Here is a 22682-nt window from a genome sequence, read left to right on the forward strand (position 1 = left end):
AGCAAATCTTTTTGGCCTGCATGAGCCTTTCTCAGATCAAGGTTTGTTGAATGCTACTCGTACAGGTTAATAAGGGTTGACTAGTGTGAGTAAATGCAGCAAAGTTAGATTATGAATTGTTTGTGAAGGGCTAGATGAATGCTAAATGATGGGTTGAATCTCGTTTCCTAGTTTTACTGATTTGTTTGGGGTTTTTCGTTGTATATGGTTTGTGTACTTTGTATAGGGGTTTCTATATGTATGCTATCCAGTACTTTTGGAGGAAGAGAGCAAGAATTTGGAACATTTTTAGGAAATAAGAGATGAATTTTCGCAGGAAAGACTTAGGTGTCTGAATTCACAAAAATCTTAACAAGTTGCCTAGATGCGCAAACCCCAGGGCTGCTGTCTCCTAAGTTAACTAGGAAAAGCTCGGTTATCTCCCTACATTATCTGGTTGCCTTTCGGGAGTGATTTAGTTCCATTAGTCCAGATAGTCATGTCTCCACGATGCCCATTGGTCTGGGCTCATGTCTGAAGATATCATCTTAGCTTCCACGGGGCAGCTGTACAGACTGATATTGTGCCTGCTTCATCCAGCTTGTCTTTCCACACCATGACTTTTCCTTTTTTCTAGCCAATATCTTATCCAGTGTTACAGGGTTCTAACTCCAGTGTAATACCAGGGCTGGGAAACAGTAGTTTCATGGAGCAGAGATGACAAGGACTGGCCATTTTTAAGTGAAAACTAAGGCAGTGCTCACCATCTTCTGAAGTGTCAGTTGATCATTTTGTTGTCTGAGAGTCGACAGGAAGAAGTTGCTCCACATTTCCACCACAGTCCAGCAGTGGGCAGAGGAACTTCTCTGCAAGTGAAGTGGTGAGTACCTCCTTCTGACATTGATGATGGTACTAGAGAGGGGTGGGCTGGGAGAAACCCTGTGTTTTGGAAGCAGGCAGAAGGGGTAGTGGATCCTGCTCTTGAGGGCCCAGGGCAGTAGCTTTACCCATATTCCAAAGCTGTCATCTCTGCCTTTGCAGGTCACCACCTAGGGGAAAGACAGGACCCCAGAACTCATCGGATCCCTACACTGAGACCACCTCATGGGTGTTAGTTAGCTGGAATATTATCTGAGAGATGTTTTTAAGTGTCGTGTGGTAGTGAACCACAACTGTACCATCTCTGACACTGAAGCCATTAGCAGCAGGCCAAGAGGAAGGCTCATTTACCACTGGGCTCAAGTGGACATTTTCCATCCAATATTTACCATCAGGTACTTGTCCAGGAAGATTCCAAGCAGAGGTTATTTCTGGATTCCCTTTCTCAGAAGACAAAATAATTTTCCAGACAATTCCCTCTGCTACTTGTTTCTTCCTAAGCCTTCGTCCCATGACAGGAAAATTATGAATTTGGTCTCCAAAAGCCCTTAGGTCTACACCTTTTTCCTGCTACCACAAATGGATTCCAAACAAGGTGCTACTGCTCTTGGACAAAACCTTTCTCCTCAGCTCCTTGGTCAGCCATGGCCCCAGAGGCAGAGTGCATGGCTTTCCTGGCCAGGGCATGACGTGCCATCTCAGTGTTGCAGCTGCTGCTACAAAGGACCCTTCTCTTGATGCTAACATTGTGCAGTCTGTGCATCCCAATCCAGCAAGCAACACAAAGACCACTAGGTCATGGAAGTGCGTTACCAAGCTGCATCCCAGCACCACCCCTGGAGAGCGGAGCAGGTACTGGGAGTCAAAAGGAGCTTAGCTTGAGTGGGTTGTGGTACCACAGATGGGAAGATGTCTCACTGTTTGGCTAGGGAATGGGGTGCTGCTTCTGGTCTCCTTCACTGCTAGTGTTGCTGATGCCACAGCAGTTACTGGGATGATGGCAGATTAAAGGATGAAGAGGCTCACCCTAACAGGGAGATTGTTCCACCATGTCCAGGCAGTCTGAAGGAGGAACTGTGGACCAAGAGAGTGTTAGTGCAAGAGAAATGGGCTTGTACACAGCAAGAGGTGACGAGCAGCAGATTGTGCACAACGCCCATGTCACAGAGGTATACAGATCTGCCTGTCACCGTACAACAGCGATGAAGTGCCATCTCCTCCTCCCACCTGCTTAGTCCTCCTCTATCGTCCTTCTCAAGGAACTGGCAGGTGGTTGTAATATTTGTTTCTGACTTTGTTCCCTTCTCTATTTTGATAATAAAGTCCCTAATGTTGCAGTTTTACCTGGCTCTGTACATTATTGTCCTGAGACTTTAGCCACATGCTGAGTGCCCCTGGCATTGTGCTCCCTTGAATAAAATGTCTACGGGTTTCCAAATTTGGTATCTTTGTGCTTTAGTGCGCTGAAGGACTCTGTCCTGTAGTGTGCTCTGAGGTGTGAATCTCTTGCACACGCTGAGAGTACGGATATAGCACAACTCGCAGTCAGTACCTCCTGCTCACCCCGTAACAGCCTTGCCATACAGCTGCATGGGCAACTCTCGGCCTGATTCACATGCAAGTGAACTTGAAAGGAGGTGACAGTGCTGCTGCTTTTCATCACGGGCCATGGTTTGTGTGGTAATTGTAATATTTTAAGCATTTAGGGTTTGTAAAGCATTATGCCTTGACTGCTATGGCGAGCAGGTTGCAAAATCTGCAAGGAGGGGGAAAGTTCTTCCATCTGATTTCTCCAGCCTGTCCTGCTTGTGTTGGTTTCCCTTCCTCTGTGCCAGCTGTGGTGATGGCCATTGCTGGGCACCTACTTCTGCCCACTCACCAAAAGGTGCTACTGTACTGGGCATATTGAAGGGAGCTTCATTCCCAAACTCAAGACATACATATTAGTTGCAGTGATCCCTACTGGTCTCTTATATGGATCCACCATTGCATTTGTGAGTACAACTGTACCACCTCTTCCTCTGATTCCGGTAAGCAATTCTTTATGAGCCATGCTTTGGTAGAAGGAAGCATCCAGTCCCATTTGGGGAATGTTTGCTGACTCTCTGTTGTGATACAAGTTTCTTTAAAGATGCCTGGGAAATGTCCAGGCCAGTGGCCGATACTCTTCCGTGGTGCAGGAATCCAGTTTGGATTTTCTTGGAATGTTACAAGTAGTTACGTAAAACAGCAGCATTTTGGATAAGGATGGACTGTGATGTGCTGCTGGAAGGAAATGGATGTAAATCAGCCACCGACAGAGTCCAGCTGGTGAGGACTGCAGTTGTCCAGCAACATCCCCTTGGCCAAAGTGGCAGCTGTAAATGTTTTGTGTCTGTGCCTTTGGGACTAGCCAAACAGAGAAAGGAACACCTGCAGTCAGCAAACAGCTTTTAAAGTTACTGATTATTGTTGTTATTAAGCGTGGAAAAAGGAAATGGGCGAGAGAAAGAGTGGGAGACCTCTTCTATCGGAATTTTAGGGGCTGATAATCCAAAGGGCACTTCCTATTCTGTTCTACCCTTCCAGGCAGGCAAGTTTTTACTGTGCTGTTGAGTCTAATAGCAAAGAAGAGGCAGGGAATTATTAATTGTACTAATTATGTAATTAGTCAAGAGAAAACCAAAACATTAAATGTGTTAGTGAGTATGAGTAAGACAAGCATCAGCCTCATGCTCTTTAAGTCTTGACTTTCGGGGATGCTGGACTTGGAATGAAATCTGGAGGACAGTTTACTGAATCAGAGCTTGTTCTGGTGAAGTGAGAGACACACATGTCCAACAGAATTCTGCCACCAGACAGCTCAATCATAAATTATCTCCTAAAATCCAAATGGGCTTGGGCAGGCTGTGAGGCAGGGAAAACCTGCGGAACAGCCCAGAGGATGCACCCAGCCCAAGGCTCCGAGAAGCAATGGAGATGTAGCTTTTCCTTATTTATTCTTGCCTTCCGGAATGCGTGTGAGCCTGTAGATGTGGATTATAGTGATTTTTCCCATGGGATGGATAAAGCTTAAAGCTTATCTTCAGTATTTCCTTCATGCCGATATGACATTGATTCCTGCCAGCAGAGGAAGGGAGTGCATAAAGGATGGGATATTTTTGCCTGGACTTTGAGATGCTGTTCAGAGTAATGGATGGAACCCAAATCTATGCTGCCAGGCTGCTTCTGACAAAATACGGCCAATCCTTTCTCTGCTAATTTTTTGCCCACAGCCAAGTGGTAGGTAGTTGTCTGTGCTCATGCTTAAAATCCTGGAGAGGAGTGGAAACAGAGAATTACTGCTTTTTGCATTGAAGAATTTGGAGAGGCAGCTGCACCATAAATGATGCGTCTCATTATGTTATATTACACTGCTTTCATGCGCACAGCCAGCCTGCTGACCTTGGTCTCCTGGGAAAGCTGGCTCTCCACCCTGGTGTTCCTGTGTGTCAGGAGGAAGAGAAATGCTTTCCCTCATTGTTGCACATATAAAAAATGCTATAGCAAGAGATCCGTAGGATCTAAGGCTCGATGGAGGTGACTTAAGGTACGGTGCAGTAGTGGGCAGTCCTTCAGGACTCTGCTTTAATAACATGACAATGACTTCAGTAGCACTTTTGTTTGGAAGAAACAGTGTATGTTCTTCTCCTGTAACAAACCAAGCTGGAAAGAGAACGCAGGTAACCTTTATCCTGGTAGCTGGGATATATCTTGTTTGAGCAGCACTCGGAGCTGTGCTTTTATCTTCCTGTCATAGACATACTGTAATAAATGATATTACACAGATAGCTGGAGTACTTGAAATGAACGCTCCAGTAAAATCCCTACAGCGTAGAGTTCTGGAAAGGGTGGTTGTTGGACACAGGGAGGCTTCTCTGCCTTGGCTGAGCTGGTTTTTCTTTTTCTATGAGAGCAAGAAATGTATTTTTAAGTGAAAACTGAGATTCTTCCCTAACCGTTTGAATTTAGTGACCTACTAAAAAGTTTCTAATACTCTTCTCCTATCCAGAAAGTAAATCTTGTGCAAATTCATTTGTAAAACTGCAATGACTGTGAAAAGGAGAGAGAAAATGAGTAAGGGGCCACCATATACCCAAGCAGCAAAAGATTATCCGCAGAATAAGCTTGTATCCTAACAACAGCTATGCATTAATAAAAGATAGAGCTGTTCTCTTGCTAGCAGATTCACCTTGCACTGTCAAGAAAGAAAAGATAATTAACTGCTTTTGCTTTTTTTTTTTTTTTTTTCAAGGCTCAGATCATCCACACAGCCTGTCTTACAAACTGGAACTTGGATCGGACCAGGAGATCCCGTCTGACTGGTATCCGTTTGCCACTGTCCAGTTTGTTGTTCATGACACCTGTGCCTCAGGAACAGAAGTCAAGTCTCTAGGCATAGAAAGCGACGTGCAGCCCCAGAAACATGTGGTTCAGAAAGCTTTTTACAACTGTCAGGTATTTCCAGTGCTATACTTTCAGTATTTTCCTCCTTTTCTTCCTCCCCCGTACAGTATTTGCAAGGTGAATGTGCTTTGTTTTTCAACATACCTTGCATGTATTTGTGATAATGACTTTGAGCAAAAGGATCATTAAAAAATAATCCCTTGGATGATCAAAGGTGATGCTGAAAACCAGAACTGCAGATGCAGCGCTGTTCACCCTCAGCTGAGCTATTTTAGAGAGCAGTGGGTTTGAAATCTGTCGGGTCTGGATATGTTTTGATTTGGTGTCAAAGCTTTTATTTGTGCTGCTGCTGCAGTTCACACTTTCAGTGCCCAATTATTTGCTTAATCCTACCTACTTTTTTTTTTTGTTTTCTAACTACAGGTTGAAATTGAAAAGAAATGGATTAGGCTGGATGGAGAAGATCCAGATAAGGCCGGCAACTGCCTAATGCAGTAAAAGAAGACCATAAGCACCATCCTAGGATATTAGTAGGAATCAGTTCATCTAGGAAATCCTACTGGTAGAAACAGCACAGTAGTTCAGGATAAACACAGTCACTGATTTTTTTCCCATTTTTTACTTTTTTGGGATTTGGTTCTGCAAATCAGTACTGGTTTGACTGGTCTGAGTGCAAATAACCTTCCTGTTGTGGGAATAGTGGTATGGATGAGGTCTCCTTGTAAAAAGCTGCAGGATGTGAGCACTTAATTGACAGAATGTGGTATATTATTTTCCTGTTGCATATCCATGACTTGGGAGTGATCTCATCCTCCATACTGAAACCTACTCAAAGAGTTCATGTCACTTGGACGTATAATATTCAGCAATAAAAACTGCCAGAGGGCTTATGTGCAGACCAGCATCTGGTTAAGGTCTAGCAGGAGCAATTACATTTTTAATGGTGTCTGAAAACCAAAGTCCCCCATGTTTCTGCTCCCTTCAGTACAGAACAAGTCGTACTATTAGTCTTGACAAGAGCCTCAATTAATTTGTTGGAAACTGGGTGATTTCATTGGAAAAATGGGAAAAGTTCCCCAGCAATAGTATTCTTCATTTCTCTCTGGCTGTAAGCACTCCCTCCCCAATACTTTATGGGTTCACTCAGAGTAATCTCTTGGGCCAAAAAAAAAAAGCTGGCAGATGTGAGAGAAGTTTCTGTGCCACCATCAGACAAATCTTTGTCACTACTGCATCAAATAAGACAAGGGGATGGATCCTCAGCAAGTGGAAACCAGTTCTGGCCCATTTCAGTTGATGAAGCTTAGAGAATTTACACCAGCGGAGGCTTGTCCCCACCAACTGAAGAAATGGCTGGTTGCTGCTGGAGTTCTACTAGAGGATGCAAGTTCCAGATGTTGGTTTGGAAACTGCAGGAGCTGTCACTTTGAGTAACTTTTAAGACACACACCATGTCTTTCCATGTATGGGAAGAGAGATGTTTTCATGCTGCTGGCTCTAAAGGTGTTATCTGTGGGGAAACAATGCAAGAATGGAAGTTTGCAAAAGAAGATAGCTTGAGCTACCAACCCCCAATCAATATGTTAACTGTGGTTTGAACAAAGTAGAGTTGGGCTTGTTCAGCCTGGAGAAGAGAAGGCTCCGGGGAGACCTTAGAACAGCTTCCAGTGCTGAAAGGGGCTACAGGAAAGCTGAGGAGGGGCTCTTGATCAGGGAGTGCAGGGACGGGATGAGGGAGAATGGTTTAAGCTGTGTGAGGGGAGATTGAGATGAGATCATAGGAAAAAAATTTGTCCTGTGAGGGTGATGAGGGAGGCACTGGCCCAGGTTGCCCAGAGAAGTGGTTGATGCCCCATCCCTGGCCATCAACCAGGTTAGATGGGCCATCAAGCCAGGTTGGATGGGGCTTTGAGTGCCCTGATCCAGTGAAAGGCATCCTTACTCATGGCAGGGGGTTAGAACTGGATGGGCTTTAAGGTCCCTTCCAACATTCTGTGATTCTATGATTTAGGGAATGGTTTCAATGCTTCTCCTTGGCCCTTATCCTCTTGGTCATTTTCTGCAGGCTGGAGCTACAGGTCTGAAATATCTGATACATTTTAAAAAAGTGCTCCTGGTATTTTCTTTTTCTTGCTGCAGTTTTCCTTAAATTATCCTGACTTCAAACTGAAATTAGCAGAGAACCAAGTAGTAATGCACTACGTCTCAGTTTATATTTAGTCACAGCTTGTAACTGTTTATATGAACAGTGTGCAAAAAAATACAGATAAACATTATTCCCCAAAAGCAGAAATGTGTGGGGTGTGCACTAAGAAAATCACCAGGCTGAGGGAAAAGAAGGCTGTCAATCACAATAAACTTTCCCCCCCATTTGGGAGCTGCAAATGAAATGGGTAATAGTTTCTATAGTAAGTCCTGAGGGTAGGTTTTTATGGGTAATGTATTGCCAGCACCCCAAACAGACTATTACAGTATTTTGGCTCCTCGATGTATCCCTTTTTATTAGCAGATTATATTATTATAAATCTAAGCAAGCATTTGAGTGTAGTAGGGATCCAAATATGTCTCCGCTTTTGCATCCTCTGTCTGTGTTTTGACTTGAGAAGCCATTAGCACCTTCAAATCACATTTGGCTTGTTGTAGTCATATTTCATTTTGGTTTATATGCTTCTCAGCTGAACTGAGAGGCACAGTGTGCACTAGGGCAAAGCATTTAATGCTCAGCATCATGGCAGAGCTCTGCAGTTTGCTGGAGTCCAGAGTTATCCTAGAGCCACGGCATCTATTAACATCTTTGCTCAGTAAGGCAAAGGAAGCAAAATACATTCCAGATACCTGCACTAACCTTTGTCAGAGGCTGACTTGTTTTGAGAGGCATCAATACAGCTAATTCATTAAAGCTGTTAGCAGCGGTTGTCTTGCCAAGCTGGCACCTATTCCCTGTTTAAGAAGGAGGGACAGTCAGGCTGCTTTTCTTCTGTCAGGTGTTTGTTGTATCTTGGTATGTGTTCACGTAGTGTTGGTCTCTTTAGATGTGAGCTGCTGTTCTCAGTGACCTGAGTGATGAACAGCCACATCACCAGTCATCTTCCCTCCCAGTTAGTCCATATTTTTATCTGCAATGGTGCCAATGATTCTTCAGACTTACTGAACTTGTTAACAGAAAAGGGTCATGCTACAGCTTTATCCATATTTCAGAGTCTTGGATTCCCATCTGAAGCCTGCAAGACTTGCCATTAATTTTAATTGGAATTGGATCAGGATCACAGGGAACTAATACCACAGAAATAATGCCACACTGAAAGAAAGTTACTCTGTCTAAGGCATGGCTTTGAGTTTAAATCTGACAATTAGAGCAGCCAGAGGCTGAATAATTAATTACCTGTTCAGTCTCAGGCTGATGTTTGTAAGCCTTGCCATCAGAATATTTAAAAATAGGCTGGAGTTTAATGAAAGAAAGTTTGGGTCGTCTGACTTTTGTTCTGCCCCTTCAAATTCTAACTTCCTATTCTATTGCAAGACGCCAAAGCAGAAACACCCTGGTTTCCCCTTTCCTCTGCATTGTCTGATGTCCTTAGGTAAAACCTACCGAACAAAACAGTTGCAATGTTTAAGGGTCATTTGCTATCATTTCCTATGGACACTGCAGCCAGTGACAGTGAGTAAACATACAGGCTTGGAGTCTTTAGAAATCTGGCCTAGTAGACCAACTGTAATTTTGGGAGAGGAATGGTTCCTATAAGCTGTTGTGATGCTTAGTGTCCAATTAGCAGAAAGATTGGAGCTGTAAATAACCCAGGAGGTGCATCAGCATTGTGTGGGGAACCAGGTTCCACACAGTCACAGAAATCCTTCCAACTGTTTGGGCCACTTAAGATGCTAACCCTTCACTAATATTTACTACAGGGTATTTAGATATTATCTGTGCTTCCTTCCCAAAAGACTAGCAAGGTTTGGGATATTTTATAGTTTAAGTGGAAATCAATGAGAACAGCTATTTTTATAGTGTGTTTGCCTTATTTACAAAGTGGTGTATTTGCTGAAACTAACAGACTTTATCTTTGCATTCATCTTTCTCATACACATTGTATTACTGTAGGTAAACGGTGCTTGATGTAATTTTGGATTCAAACACCCATTGAAGTCAATACAAGTCTTTTAACTGACAAAATGGGATCTGCATCAAAGTCTCTAAGAATAAAGGAGAGGCAAAAAAAAACAAGAAGAAAGGAAAAGTGGTAATGGGCAGAAAAAAAACATCGTAGAAGATTTTTGATGCTAGTAAATAAGCAACCTTCAATGCTTGCGTATTCCAAGGACACAAAGGAGAGGAAAAGAGGTGTTATTTGGTGTCAAAGCTGAAGTTTTGCAGTGCTTGGGAATGATGGTCAGCTGCCCCTGTGTAGCAGCTCTTGGGAGATGAGAAGCATGGTGCACTCCATTGAACATGATGCCAAGCTGCTGTCATCCTCACGCTCCTTGCTTTTATTCCTCCAGATGCTGTATTAATTGTCCATGAGGACTTTACATCTGAAAAAGTGTTTTCTTGTGTTGCTTTTAGTTGCATTTATTTTACCTGACAGACTTCTTAGCTGCAGTATCGGTGTCCACACCTCTATTTCACACTTATTTATCTTTTTGTTGACTAAACACCATAACAAACTGCTGCGGTTAGTAGTTCTTAGCTACAATTTTGATAACTCTGAAGCAGTGCTGTTACTCTTAATGGAAAATATAATTTTATTTGGGTCTTTTGTCAGTCTAAGTATAAACAGATCATGCTGATAACCTTGTAATAACATTTTGTAGATTGCATATTGATTAAAAAAATAAAGTTATATTTCAGACTAGCAGTTTCTTGTCCCCCCACTGGATATGTACCAAGATTGGTTTACATTTGCTATAATTGATTGGTTGATCTTATATTGCAGTTTATTCGAAAGACCAGTTCTACTGTCTGTGAGTGGGGACATTGCTCCTCCTTTTGGATTAAGCTATTTGCATAAGGTTGAACAATGCACTATATTTCATTAATGATCGTTTATAGCAGGCACCTTTCCTGCTGTATTTGCATAACAATAGTAAGCCAAAGAATTCCTTGTTTTTTCCTGTTGAATAGATCCTCTGATCTTTCTGGGATCTTTGAATATAATGTAGTGGCAACCATGTAAGACTCACAAATTTTAAAATCTGTCCTTGAAATGAGCTGTTACTTGGGAAACAGCGAAACCTCTGCGAGGAAATTTGGGAATAAGGCAGAGGTTTGTGGGGCAGCATTCAAAGAATGGGCTTGAAGTATAACATAACCACGGGACTTGTCCTGTGCTGCTGACTGGGAAGCACTGGGACATACAGTTAACATCTTTTTTGATGTCATTGCTGTTCAGCCCTTCATCAAGCACTTGCAAAAGGAAAGCAGAAATGAAGTTCCCTTCTGGAGCTTAAACAGTTTGTGGTGAACAATATGATTCTGGTACATGAAAAAGTGAGATGGCAAATAGCAGGAATGCAAGTAAAAGCATGAAAATCATTATTTTGGGGACAGTTTCATAGTATGTACTATTTTATAACCCCGTTCTTTCCTTAGTAAAAACAACCTGTAATTTCTTACAATAACAACCTTAACACATTGTAAGAGATGTTTGCACTCCCTGCTGAAATCCTACCGATAGAAATAAAAGAAAAAGCAGTGGCTCAAATTCTGTTTTGCCATCCCACAAAACCCAGCATGATAAGGTACTTCTGGTGGTGGGTATATACAGTCCAGCACTACATTGCACTGTGATGGCCTTTTTGGTTTAATATAGCATAACTTTCACTTCCATTTCCATACTCAACAATGAAAGTCTGAGGGCGAAAAAATCAGAATTGGGGACGTGCCGGGAGCGGAAGAGACCCATCAGGAGTGACAGGTGGTGGAGGTGAGGAGGGAGGAGGCAGGCAGTGAGCAGGGAGCTGGCAGAAGGAGAGGGCAGCAGGCAGAGCTTGTTTGCAGAGGATTAGGAGAACTGCTGCCTCCCTAAGTCGGGAAAAGTTTACCCATGAAAGGGACTGACATAGAAAAGGGGTGAGCTCTAAGCTCATCCAGTCCAACCGTCAGTCCAATACCACCGTGCCTACTAAACCAATGTCCTGAAGTGCCACAGCCACATGGTTTTGCACCCCTCCAGGGATGGAGACTCCACCACTGCCTTGGGCAGCCTCTTCTAAACCTTCTCTAGTGCAACTGGAGGCCATTTCCTCTCATCATATCACTTGTTACTTGGGAGAAGAGACCAGTACCCACCTCGCTAAATATCAAATAAACTCCAGCTAGGGAGCAGGAGGGGTTTAAAGCAAGAATTTAGGTATTACCCTGATGATACCAGAGGTATGCTACCACTGTAACCTTGCTGGACTGTCCTCCAGGGAGGCACCTTCATCTGCCAAGTCATCTGTAACACTGAGCAGCTTTTTCCTGTCTATATGTAAGTACTGACACCAGGATTTAGATGATGGTTCGTCTGAAATAGAGGGAGCCATCCAATGCCTGGAGAGAAAGATGAAAGGCCATTTTAGTCCCCTTTATGGAAAGCCATGGCATGTAATTGAACTTTGTTTCCACAGAGCCACGGGAACAAGTTACTGAGTATTTTTGCTGCTAATTGTGTGGTTAATACTGTCAAAAGGGTTGGCAGTACAGCTACTTGAAACTACAGCCAGAAGAAAAAAAAAAAGAAAAGCAAAGAGATACGTACAGTCAGGTATCAGGACAGTGGGAGCCCAACCACATTTGCTCTGAAAGGGAAGCTCAGGAAGATGACCAGGTGGGTCCTCACAGAAATGTTGCCAAGACCCAGCGGGTGCAGGTTCATCTCTATACACCTGAGTAATTAATTAGCAAAGTTAAATTAGGCAGTACCCAATTAGGCAGTAAAAAGGAGAACCTGAGTGCTAAGCCATGCTCTAGCCTGTCTCTCGGTCTCCTGTGGATGATTTTAATGGTGTGATTGGTGCTGCAAAGCCCCTGCCAGTGAGAGGGGCTGCTGTGGTCACTCAGCTTCACCCTCTCCAAATTACCAAATGCAAATTTAGGTAGAGCAAACTGGCCTTGAGCAAAACACACTGCTCTGCCTTTATTTAACTACACACTGAGACTGCTGGGCTTCTGCAATCGTCTGCTTGACTGTGAACTTCCAGCCGCTAATTCAGCCAAGGAGGAATGATGTTTCTGGCATTTTCTCTCCTGCAGCACTCTGCCTCTGTGCAGTTTTGCATGCCTGGGGGGCCCCGGAGCAGGGAAGTGGCAATTACAGCCAGGTGAAGATGGGGTGGGATTTCACCCACTGGTGGAGAGGGGTAAAACAAGAGGGGAGGGAAGGGGATTCAAAAGCCATGAAAGCAAAGGGGAAAGAACTGGACTTGATTTTTACTTGGAGATGCAGGAAGGGAGGTTGGGGTCTCTCTGTGGGAAAAGGGTGCTATAAACATCTGTACATCATACCCAGGGAACAAGGCAGCAAAGGAGGTGAGGGAACAGGAGATGAGCATGGAGCTTGGCACCAGCAGGAGCATGGTACGAAGCAGGGATGAGAATAAGGACAGTGAAGTGGCTGGTGAATGCTCTTTCCCTTTGATGCTTTCTCTCCACATAAGGCATGTGTATCAGGGTGAGTATTTAGGAGACGCAAGGCTTATTTCATCCTTAATTAGGCTTACTCATACTACACAAGTCTCTGGGCTTATCCAGGGCCCGAGATATACAGTGCTATTCAGTGGATTCAATCCACTTTTATATAGCAATTTGTACAGATCAGAGCCCTTCCGATATCATCCAGTATCCTGAAAATTTGTCATTAAATTGAATTAAGGCACAGTTCTTTCTATAGTTCCTCCGATAAAGCAGTTTAAATGAGGTAAAACAGGAGAAGCCCTTGAAGAAACAGCAGTCACACATGATAAATGAGAGAGGAACAAATCACAGGTCCCAGTGTTGTCTGTCTCAGAACTCTGATGGAAATGATTGAGCTTATAATCAAATCAGGCTGTTAATAAAACTGGTTATGAGACTGGAGTGCTATGTATCTATGAGTCAACAGCTGAAAACAAAGGGAACATGGCAGAGAATATCTTTAAAATCGATTTAGAGTTCTGCCCGTGTCAAGGCATCTCCATGAGGACTGCCTAGATTCTGCAACTGCTCCCTCCTAAGAAGGATTACTTTTACTTGGAAAGAAGGGCAAGGTAGTATTTGTAAAATACAGCGTGGGAATGAATTCTGCAGTCCTGCGGTTGAGTAGCTGTGTTCCTGTACAGCAGCAATGCTGGATTTAAACAGGAGAGGGCATTCATTACCAAGTATCTGAGTTTGCTGAGGGTTCTCCCTTTCCAAAGGGAAGGCATTTGAAAATGGTAATTTTTTTTATGATTAATAAAGGTTCCTCATCCAAAAATAAATTTCTCCAGATCATGTACCAAGAGGAGTATAAATAATTACAAATTAAAACCTGTCCAGTAAAGGAATGTCTGAGGTGCCCTTAAGCAGCACCATCCCAAACACTGACAAAAGCCTGGAGGAACCAGGAAGGGTGGAACACCATGCTAATCTTTGCTATAGCTTTACTTCCAAGATTCCGGTGAGCTGTTAAAGAGATTACAATGGTGAGAGCTGGCTTGGAAGCTATATCAAGACTGATGAAACCTGGATGCTGTTCCTGACTGCCATTAGTGAACCTGGTCGAGATAAGTGGTGTGGCTCTGCCTCGGTTTCTTCCCTTAATGGTGGAGTTAGATGTTAACAAAATCCATACATGCTTGAAAATCCCTCCTGGGCTGCACTTTAGACTGCAGGACACTGGTACTAGGTTAAGATCACCAACACCAAAGCTAGCTGGTCAGTATGAGTAACACTTTACAGGGATTTTTATGTTTTTTTCTTGCTCAGAGATGATTTTTTTGTGTCTGTGTCCACCAAGGTTTTTGTGCTGTTCAGCGGACACGCTGCTTGCAGCCTGTGGATGAACAGACAGCTCTTCAAGAAATTTGCAAAGGACCTCTGATGAAAGTGTAAGTGCCCTGGCTAGCAGACTCCCTGTGCAGCCTTGAAAGTTGTATTCCCATTCCCAGCTTTCACTTTCTCCCCAGCAACAGCCCATCAGTAGGCTTAGTCTGCCATTCCTGGAATGAAGGGAGCCATCATTGAGTTGGCTTTGGTGCCAGTGCTTTGGTATTTACTGGCAATACCAAGCATACAATTCCCACAGAGGTATGCCGGCTGCCTTGCACTGATGGGATTGAGAGGCAAATGAACTACAGGCATGCTGTCACCCTAAAGTGCCGGGGAAGATCATTTGCTTTGTTCCTTAATGTGGCCATAGCCAAACTAACTTGACCACTGTCTGAAACAGCCCTTTGGTACCTCCAACTTGCCAGTCTTTTTGAAGTTAGGCATACAAATTGTTCCAATTTCAAGGCACTTTGTTATCCCTAGATAAAGATTGGGTGGTAGAAAGCAGAGAAATAATTTGTATATCGTCTGTCTGCACTTCCATCTTTCTAGAACTGTGTCAACAGTATGCTGGCAGGTCAGTGGCTCTACACTGGGTTTACCCATCTCACGGATAAGCTGCAGCCACCTGTAGGATCTCCATCTGCACCCTTCAGGGTCCACTGAGATCCTGAAGGCTGCAGATTTTTCCTGCTCTCTCTGCTAACATGACAGAACTGACCAGACAAAAGAAAAAAACAGTGCCCGTGGTGTGTGCTATCCCAGACAGTTTCAAATGAGCAATGTGCTTTGAAAAAATATAATCATAGAATGGCTTGGATTGGAAGGGACCTTAAAGCTCACCCAGTTCCAATCCCCAGCCGTGGGCAGGGGCACCTTCTGCTGGATCAGGTTGCTCAGTCCCACCAACCTGGCCTTAAACACCTCCAGGGATGGGGCAGCCATGACTTTCCTAGGCAACCTGTGCCAGCGCCTCCCCACCCTCACAGGAAAACACCTCTTCCTAAAATCTCATCTCAATCTCCCCTCATTCAGCTTAAAACCATTCCCCCTTGTCCTGTCCCTGAACTCCCTGATCAAGAGCCCCTCCCCAGCTTTCTTGTAGCCACTTTCAGTACTGGAAGACTGCTCTGAGGTTTCCCTGGAGCCTTCTCTTCTCCAGGCTGAACAAGCCCAGCTCTCTCAGCCTGTCCTCATATAGCATATGCTCCAACCCTTTGGTCATCTTAATAAATTATTCAATAAGCAAAGCGACATGGCTCGGCTTTTCCTCATGATGATGCAGGGTGTACAGAACAGCTGAATATTCAGCTGCTGTTTAATTCAAGACTCAAACAGTGTCATTAAACACATTTTGTTGCAGAGAAAAATGACTTCAATAGCAAATTGCATTTGCCTCACTCGTGAAAACGCAACTTACAATATTATTATGGATGTTGCTTCTTTTTTTGTTGTAGGTGTTAGTTGAGTTCTATAATTAAGGGTCTGTCAGTATGTTCAGTGAAATCTTTTCATTGTGTAAGTCAGCCTTTAGAATTAAAGCGTAACAAGTGCGTCTCCTCTTCATAAGCTGAGTAGTGCTGTTACTAGATAGCTACCCAAAAATGGGAAAAGAAAGGAAAAAGAAAGGAAAAAAACAAAGTTTCTAGGTTCTTAGAATCAGCAGGGCAACAGAAGGTGTGTAAATACCAAAATACACATTTTCCTACATGTATGAGATTACTGAACACTTTTCCAGATGAGTGACTGCTAAACCGGTAAATTTCAGTATTAACACATGAACAGATTGCTGCGAACGTAAGCAATAACTTGAGGAGTTGTACCAGATTGCTGCTACTTAACCAGGAGTTTCAGCGCTGTCCCTGTTCATGAGGTAATAGTGACTTCAGAATTTATTAGGGCAAACCAATGTGCTTTCCTAGCTTTTCCATATGGACCTACCTTCCCCCAGGCTCACGCAGGGAAGTTGAGTGCTGGGGCTTGGGCTCTTCAGCATCTCATCCCTCATTTTGGTCCTGGGAGCTGGAAGAAGAAATTGGGTTGAGTGACCCAGCTTATTCATAGAATCATGGAATTATTAAGGTTAGAAAAGATCTCTAAACTCATCCAGTCCAACTGTCAGCTCAACTCCACAGTGCCTACAAAACCACGTCCTGAAGCAACACATCTACAAGTTTTTTTGAACAACTCTAGGGATGGTGACTCCACCACCTCCCTGGACAGCCTGTTTCAGTGTTTCACCACCCTTTCAGTAAAGAAGTTGTTCCTAATACCCAATCTAAACCTCCCCTTGTGCCACTTGAGGCCATTTCCTCTCATCTTATTGCTTGTTACTTGAGATAAGAGACCAAAGCCTGCCTCGCTACATCCGGGCCCATAGGAGCACTAGTATCTCATCAGCCATGGTACTCGAGAAGGTGAAGGAGATGTTTTACCCCAATGGAAGGGTGCCTCACTTCAGCTGAGGAGGTGGGGGGCTTCAGACATTATCATTGCTAGTGACACCTGACTTCAATAACTGCTTTTATAGCATCGTACACTAGGCCTGTAGAATTGCCCATATCATCAATGTTAAGGAGAGATTGTCTAGAGAGACAAGACCCAAGATGCAGCTTATCTGGCTTGAGAGCTATTGCTCAGCAAAAACTGCCTTTGGTCCACAGGCAGGCACCTGGTCCTTGAGGGACTTGAGAAGAAGGATGTGAGCTATGGTTTCCACGCATTTCAGAAGCTTGTTGTGTGGAGTGGGGATTCTTTTGGGGTGGATGATGGGTTCAAAGCCAGCTTCCTTCCATGAACCATAGGGTTATAGCTGGGAGAGCTTCCCACTGACTCCAGGTGGATTCAGGCTTGACTCAAACTCATGAGTTCAAATCTTAGCAACAGGTACAAACCCACCCTCCCTCAGCTGTGAATAGAAAGGAGTTTCCCCTTGTGTGGGGTAGGTCTTTATTTGATAGGACAGCGGATAAACGGTTTTAAGCTGAAAGAGGGGAAATTTAGGAAGAAACATTTTCCAGTGAGCAACCTTCCAATACCTGAAGGAGTCCCGCAAAAAAGCTGGGGAAGGACTGTTTGCAAAGACTTGTAGTGATAGGAACTGGAGGAATGGGTCTGAACTGGAGAGGGGCAGATTTAGAGTAGACATAACGAAGAATTTCTTCACTATGAGGGTGGTGAGGCACTGGCACAGGCTGCCCAGGGAAGCTGTGGCTGCCCCATCCCTGGAGATGTTCCAGACCAGGTTGGATGGGGCCTTGGGCAACCTGATCCAGTGAGATGTCCCTGCCAATGGCAGTGGGGTTGGAACGGGTTGAGCTTTGAGGTCCCTTCCAACCCAAGCCATTCTATGATTCCATGATTCTATAGTGGTGAGGCACTGGCACAGGTTGCCCAGAGAAGATGTCGCTGCCCCATCCCTGGAAGCGTTCAAGTCCAGGTTGGATGAGGCTTCAAGCAACCTGATCCAGCAGATGTCCCTGCCCATAGCAGTGGGGTTGGAACTGGATGGGCTTTGAGGTCCCTTCCAACCCAAACCATTCCATGATTCACCACAACCCCTTTTCAGGCAGCTGTCGGCAGTGATGAGCTCTGCCCTCAGCCTCCTCATCGCCAGGCTAAGCACCCCCAGCTCCCTTAACCCTTGAGCTGCCATTCCCCAGCTCCGGGCGTGCCCGGGGAGGCGGGCAGGGCCCGCGGGGCGGGCGGGGCAAGCCCGGGCGGGGCTGCTTTAAGGCCGGGAGGGGGCGCGGAAGCGGCGCTGCGGTGATAGCCATAGCCGTGGCCATGGCCGGTCTCGTGGTGAGGGACGGGGGATCGAATCGGGGCGCGCCCTCCTGCCCTGACCGGGGGGACCCCGGCCGCCGCCGCTTTGGGGGAGGTTTCGCTAAAAATAAGAGTTTGGTGGGCACAAACATCTTAGCAGGGACTAGTGTGAGGCTCTGGGGAGCCCAGGGCTGAGCCAATTTGGGGGAGTTTTGCTAAAATAAAGCGTTTTGTGGGCACACTACCTTGGCATGGCTCGCACTGGGGAGTGCTGTTTTGGGGGGAGTTTCGCTTAAAATGAAGAGTGTTGTGGGCACGAGTATCTTGGCGAGGACCGGTGTGAGGCACTGGGGAGTCTGGGGGTGACCCAGGCTGGTGCTGTTTTGAGGGAGTTTTGCTTAAAGTAAGAGTTTTGTGGGCACGGGTATCTTGGTAGGGCCTGGTGTGAGGCACTGGAGAGCCCGGGAGGGACTTTGGCTGATGCTGGTTTTGCGGAGGTTTTGCTAAAATAAAGCGTTTCCTAAGCGCAGGCATTTTGGTAGGGAGTGGTGTAGGGCACCGGGGTATCTGAGGGTGACCCAGGCCGGTGCTGGTTTGAGGGAGTTTGGCTTAAAATAAGAGTTTTTTGGGCACAAACATCTTGGCAGGGACTGGTGCGAGGAAGTGAGGATCCCAGAGGTGACTCTGACTGATGCTGTTTTGGGGGAGTTTCGCTTAAAATAAGCATTTTGTGGGCACAAACATCTTGGCAGGGACTAGTGCGAGGCACTGGGGAGTCTGGGAGTGACCCAGGCTGGTGCTGCTTTTGGGGAGGTTTCACTAAAATGAAGTGTTTTTTGGGCACAGGTATCTTGGCAGGGACTGGTGTGAGGCACTGGGGAGCCCATTGATGACCCTGGCTGATGCTGGTTTTGGGGAACTTCGCTTTTTAAGAGTTTTGTGGGCACAGGCCTCTTGGAAGAGACTCACACTGGGGAGCCTGCAGGTGACCCTGGCAGGTGCTGGTTTGGGGTAGTTTCGCTTAAAATAAGCGTTTTGTAGGCACAGGCATCTTGGCAGGGACTGGTGTGAAGCACTGGGGAGTCCGGGGATGACCCTGGCAGCTGCTCTTTTGGGGGAGCTTTGCTTAAAATAAGGGTTTTGTGGGCACAGGTATCTTGGCAGAGGCTGGTACAAGGCACTGGGGAGCCCAGGGGTGACCCTGGCAGATGGTGGTTTTGAGGAGGTGTCCCTAAAATAAAGCATTTTGTAGCACAAACATCTTGGCATGGAGCGGTGTGAGGCACTGTGAACCTGGGGGTGATCCAGGCAGGTGCTGGTTTGGGGGAGCTTCGCTTGAAATAAGAGTTTTGTGGGCACAGGCATCTTGGCAGGGACTAGTGCGAAGCACTAGGGAGATATGGGAAGCAGCTTCACCAGCTCCTGCCTCCACTTTGCCCTCATCAATCGCAGGTTTCCCACCTGGCTTTGCTGGAATTGGGGTGCTGGCACGGCTGTGGGGAAGGGAACCGGAGTCTGGTGATTTCTGATGTGGCTTCAGCCAAGGGATGGAACTGGAGCATGGACATACCTGCACTGCAGATGGCTTTCTCTGATTGGGAAGCACAGAGTGCTTGGATTTTGCAGTTGCTGTCTTTAGCTTGTATACATCTGAATAAATATTCTTGCTGTAGTTTGGCAGTCGTGGGGAGAGAAATGGGCCTGCAGAGGGATTTAAATCCAGTGTCTGGTCTGGTTGGGTCAAGCTCGTCATGAGCTGGGAATGGAGCAGAGCCATGTCTGCGCTGCAACTGGCTCGCTCTGATTGGGAGGCATGGAGCGCTTGGATTTTACAGTTGCTGTGTTCAGCTTTTATACAGCAAAATAAATATTTTCGCTTGCTGTGGCTTGACAGTCCTGGAGAGAGGAACAGGCCTGCTCAGGGATGTAAGTCCAGTGTCTGGTCTGTTTGCATCAAGCTCAATGTGAGCTGACAATGTGCGTGCAGCCCAGACAGACAATTGTATCCTGGACTGCACCCAAAGCAGTGGGACCAGCAGGGTGAGGGAGGGGATTCTGCCACTCTAGTCTGCTCTGGTGAGATCCCGTCTGGAGCCCTGTGTTCAGTTCTGGAGTCTTCAGCAGAGGAAAGACATGGATCCTTTAGAGTGAGTCCAGAGGAGGCCTGAGAGATGATCTGAGGGCTGAAGAACCTCCCATACAAAGACAGGCTAAGAGAGGTGGAGTTCTTCAGCCTGGAGAAGAGAAGGCTCTGGGGAGACCTTAGAGCAGCCTTCTAGTACTGAAAGGGGCTACAGGAAAGCTGGGGAAGGGCCTTTCGATCAGGGAGTACGGGGGTAGGATGAGGGGGAAGGGTTTGAAGCTGAGAGGGAGGAAATTGAGATGAGATTTTAGGATGAAATGTTTTCCTGTGAGGGCGGTGAGGCACCGGCACAGGTTACCCAGAGCAGTCATGGCTGCCCCATCCCTGGAGGTGTTCAAGGCCAGGTTTGCTGGGGCTTGGAGCAATCTAGTGAAGTGGAAGGTGTCCCTGCTCATGGTAGGGGGGTTGGAACTGGATGGGCTTTAAGGTCCCTTTGAACTGAAACCTTTCCGTTATTGGCAAAGAAGGGAAAACATCTGACACTGGGCAGGTCAGCATTGGGCAGCATTGTGGCATGAGAGTCTGTTTTTTTTCCTCCTTGTCTTCCTAATGTCCTGAAATGTGCTGGGGGAGTTCTTGGAAGTCTCTAACCTTCCATATATTCTGATTTGAGCTAAAGTAGGATCAATTTTGAGCTTAGCTTTGTCTAAGTAACTTAATTCTGAGGAAGATAACTGCGTATTTTTAGGCAATGTATGTCTCTAGAAGTGATTGTTTATGAGTAGGATTACTTTAAAGTAGTGCTTGTTGTGCTGATGGATTTTGGCAGAAAGTGTAACTTTTTGCTTCTTATTAACTGCTAGGTTTTTTTAAAAAACCCAATTGTTTATCTTCTGCAGTTTAGAACAACTTTAGAGCATTATATGTAAATTTATATCCAGGAATATTAACTTCCAAGGTTTCTTATAAACCTCAGCTTTACCTTTCACCTTGTGTCAGCTGTGCTGGTGGCAATAGTAGTCAATATTAATGAGCTTTAAATGGCTAAAAGCTTATTATTTTACATTTGCACCTGAGTGGATGAATCATGAAGCTCATGTGTGTCTGTTGTCCAGGTCTGACTGGAGGATTAGGGCTTAATGACTGGCATGGATAGAAGAAGGAATTAAATGCTGTGTTGGAGCCCTATTGTAATTAATGATGAATGATATGTATTGATAACTGATGTTAAAATTCCCATAGCTAAACTGCGCTACAGCATCAGGCTGTTACCACAAAGGAAGAAATGATAAATCTGTTATTTCTGCAGGTTATTCACATTGTGCTTCTGACAGAGTTGGCACATATCTTTTTTAGTAGCTTGAATTGTTGTTTGGCCTTTAAATGCTCTTGACGCTAGAATGATGCTAAGTGGTCAAGGTCAGCTTTAAATTGAGAGTTTAGACCTGCTTGTTTGAAAATAGAGCACAGCAATTGTTTTTGTAATGTTTCTGGGATTTTCTTAACCGTTTCTGTAGCCTGCTGAAACCAATGATTTGTGGCTTGAATCCAGTATTTTTCCAGGGATGTCAGATACAAAAGAGTGAGTGGACTTGAAGATCTGGCACTTGCAGACTGTTGCACCTGACAGAGCGCTCAGTTCATTACACTGATCTCCTCACGCTGCTCAGTTTGTAACAGCAGTGTACACAGTGAGATCAGACCTTGTGCTATCATTTCAGATGACTCCATGTTCACCTTAACTTGAAAATAACTTGAGGTTTTTTATGTATATACATAGCCTAAACTGTACAAGTCCATTATTGAAGATGTGATTGAAAGTGTGCGGGAACTCTTTGCAGAAGAGGATGTAGACGAACAGGTTCTGAAAGACTTGAAGCAGGTTTGTTAAGTTCCTCTGTGTAATAAAAGTTGTGCATTATTTTTCTTTAGCCATTAGTTACCAGTCTGTTTTTTTGCTCTGCAAACCGTGCAAACTTTTGCCCTAACTTACAGTTACAAATCTCCTGCGAATGATGTATTGGGCTGCTGGAAGAAAAAATCAGTACTGATTGTTACAGTGTTTATTGGACAGAATCAGTTTACTCTTGGAAAAACTAGGCATACCTGATTATCATTTCAGATGGGGTTTGTTGTTAAAACTGATATCTGTTGACCTTAATAACAATCTTTCTGCAGCTTTGGGAAACCAAGGTGATGCAGTCTAAAGCAACAGAAGGCTTCTTCCAACATAGTCACCATTCTTCACTGATTACCCTGCAGTTGCCGAACAGTTTTCAACGTGTTCTCCAGGCTTCAGCAGGTCAGATGCTGTTGAACACAACAGATGCAATTAAAGAATAACTCAGTGATTCAAGAATCTTTTTGGAAGGCTTGGGAGTGCAAATTAAACTTTGATAAACTAAAATGAAGACTTAGCCTTCTTGTCTGCAGTCCAGAAGTGTAGCCCTTCAACTGCAAATTTATCAGTAGTGTTAAACTTTTATTTCCCCTTTTAATGTGTGGCAAGATGTTTGCAGAGGTTCATGTCATGTTTGTGCTGTGCAGCTCTGCTGTCATACTGAA

The 22682-nt window shown here is 44.9% G+C and overlaps 1 protein-coding gene across 5 annotated transcripts in view; it reads left to right on the forward strand.

Annotated features, from left to right (window-relative positions):
• The window catches only part of STON1 (stonin 1), a 56058-nt gene that overhangs the window by 22908 nt on the left and 10468 nt on the right, over positions 1-22682 (forward strand). For 3 of the 5 annotated variants that reach the window (XM_054064243.1, XM_054064245.1, XM_054064244.1), the window contains exons 3-4: positions 5132-5334; positions 5707-10808. In XM_054064243.1, the coding sequence (XP_053920218.1) occupies positions 5132-5334; positions 5707-5781 (278 nt within the window). In that variant the 3' untranslated portion in view covers positions 5782-10808. Of the gene's footprint in view, positions 1-5131; positions 5335-5706; positions 10809-21897; positions 22000-22295; positions 22420-22682 lie in introns of those variants that run through there. The other 2 variants (XM_054064246.1, XM_054064242.1) reach the window with 2 other exon arrangements.

The sequence above is a fragment of the Cuculus canorus genome, chromosome 3 (assembly GCF_017976375.1).
Source record: "Cuculus canorus isolate bCucCan1 chromosome 3, bCucCan1.pri, whole genome shotgun sequence".
Classification (NCBI taxonomy): domain Eukaryota; kingdom Metazoa; phylum Chordata; class Aves; order Cuculiformes; family Cuculidae; genus Cuculus; species Cuculus canorus.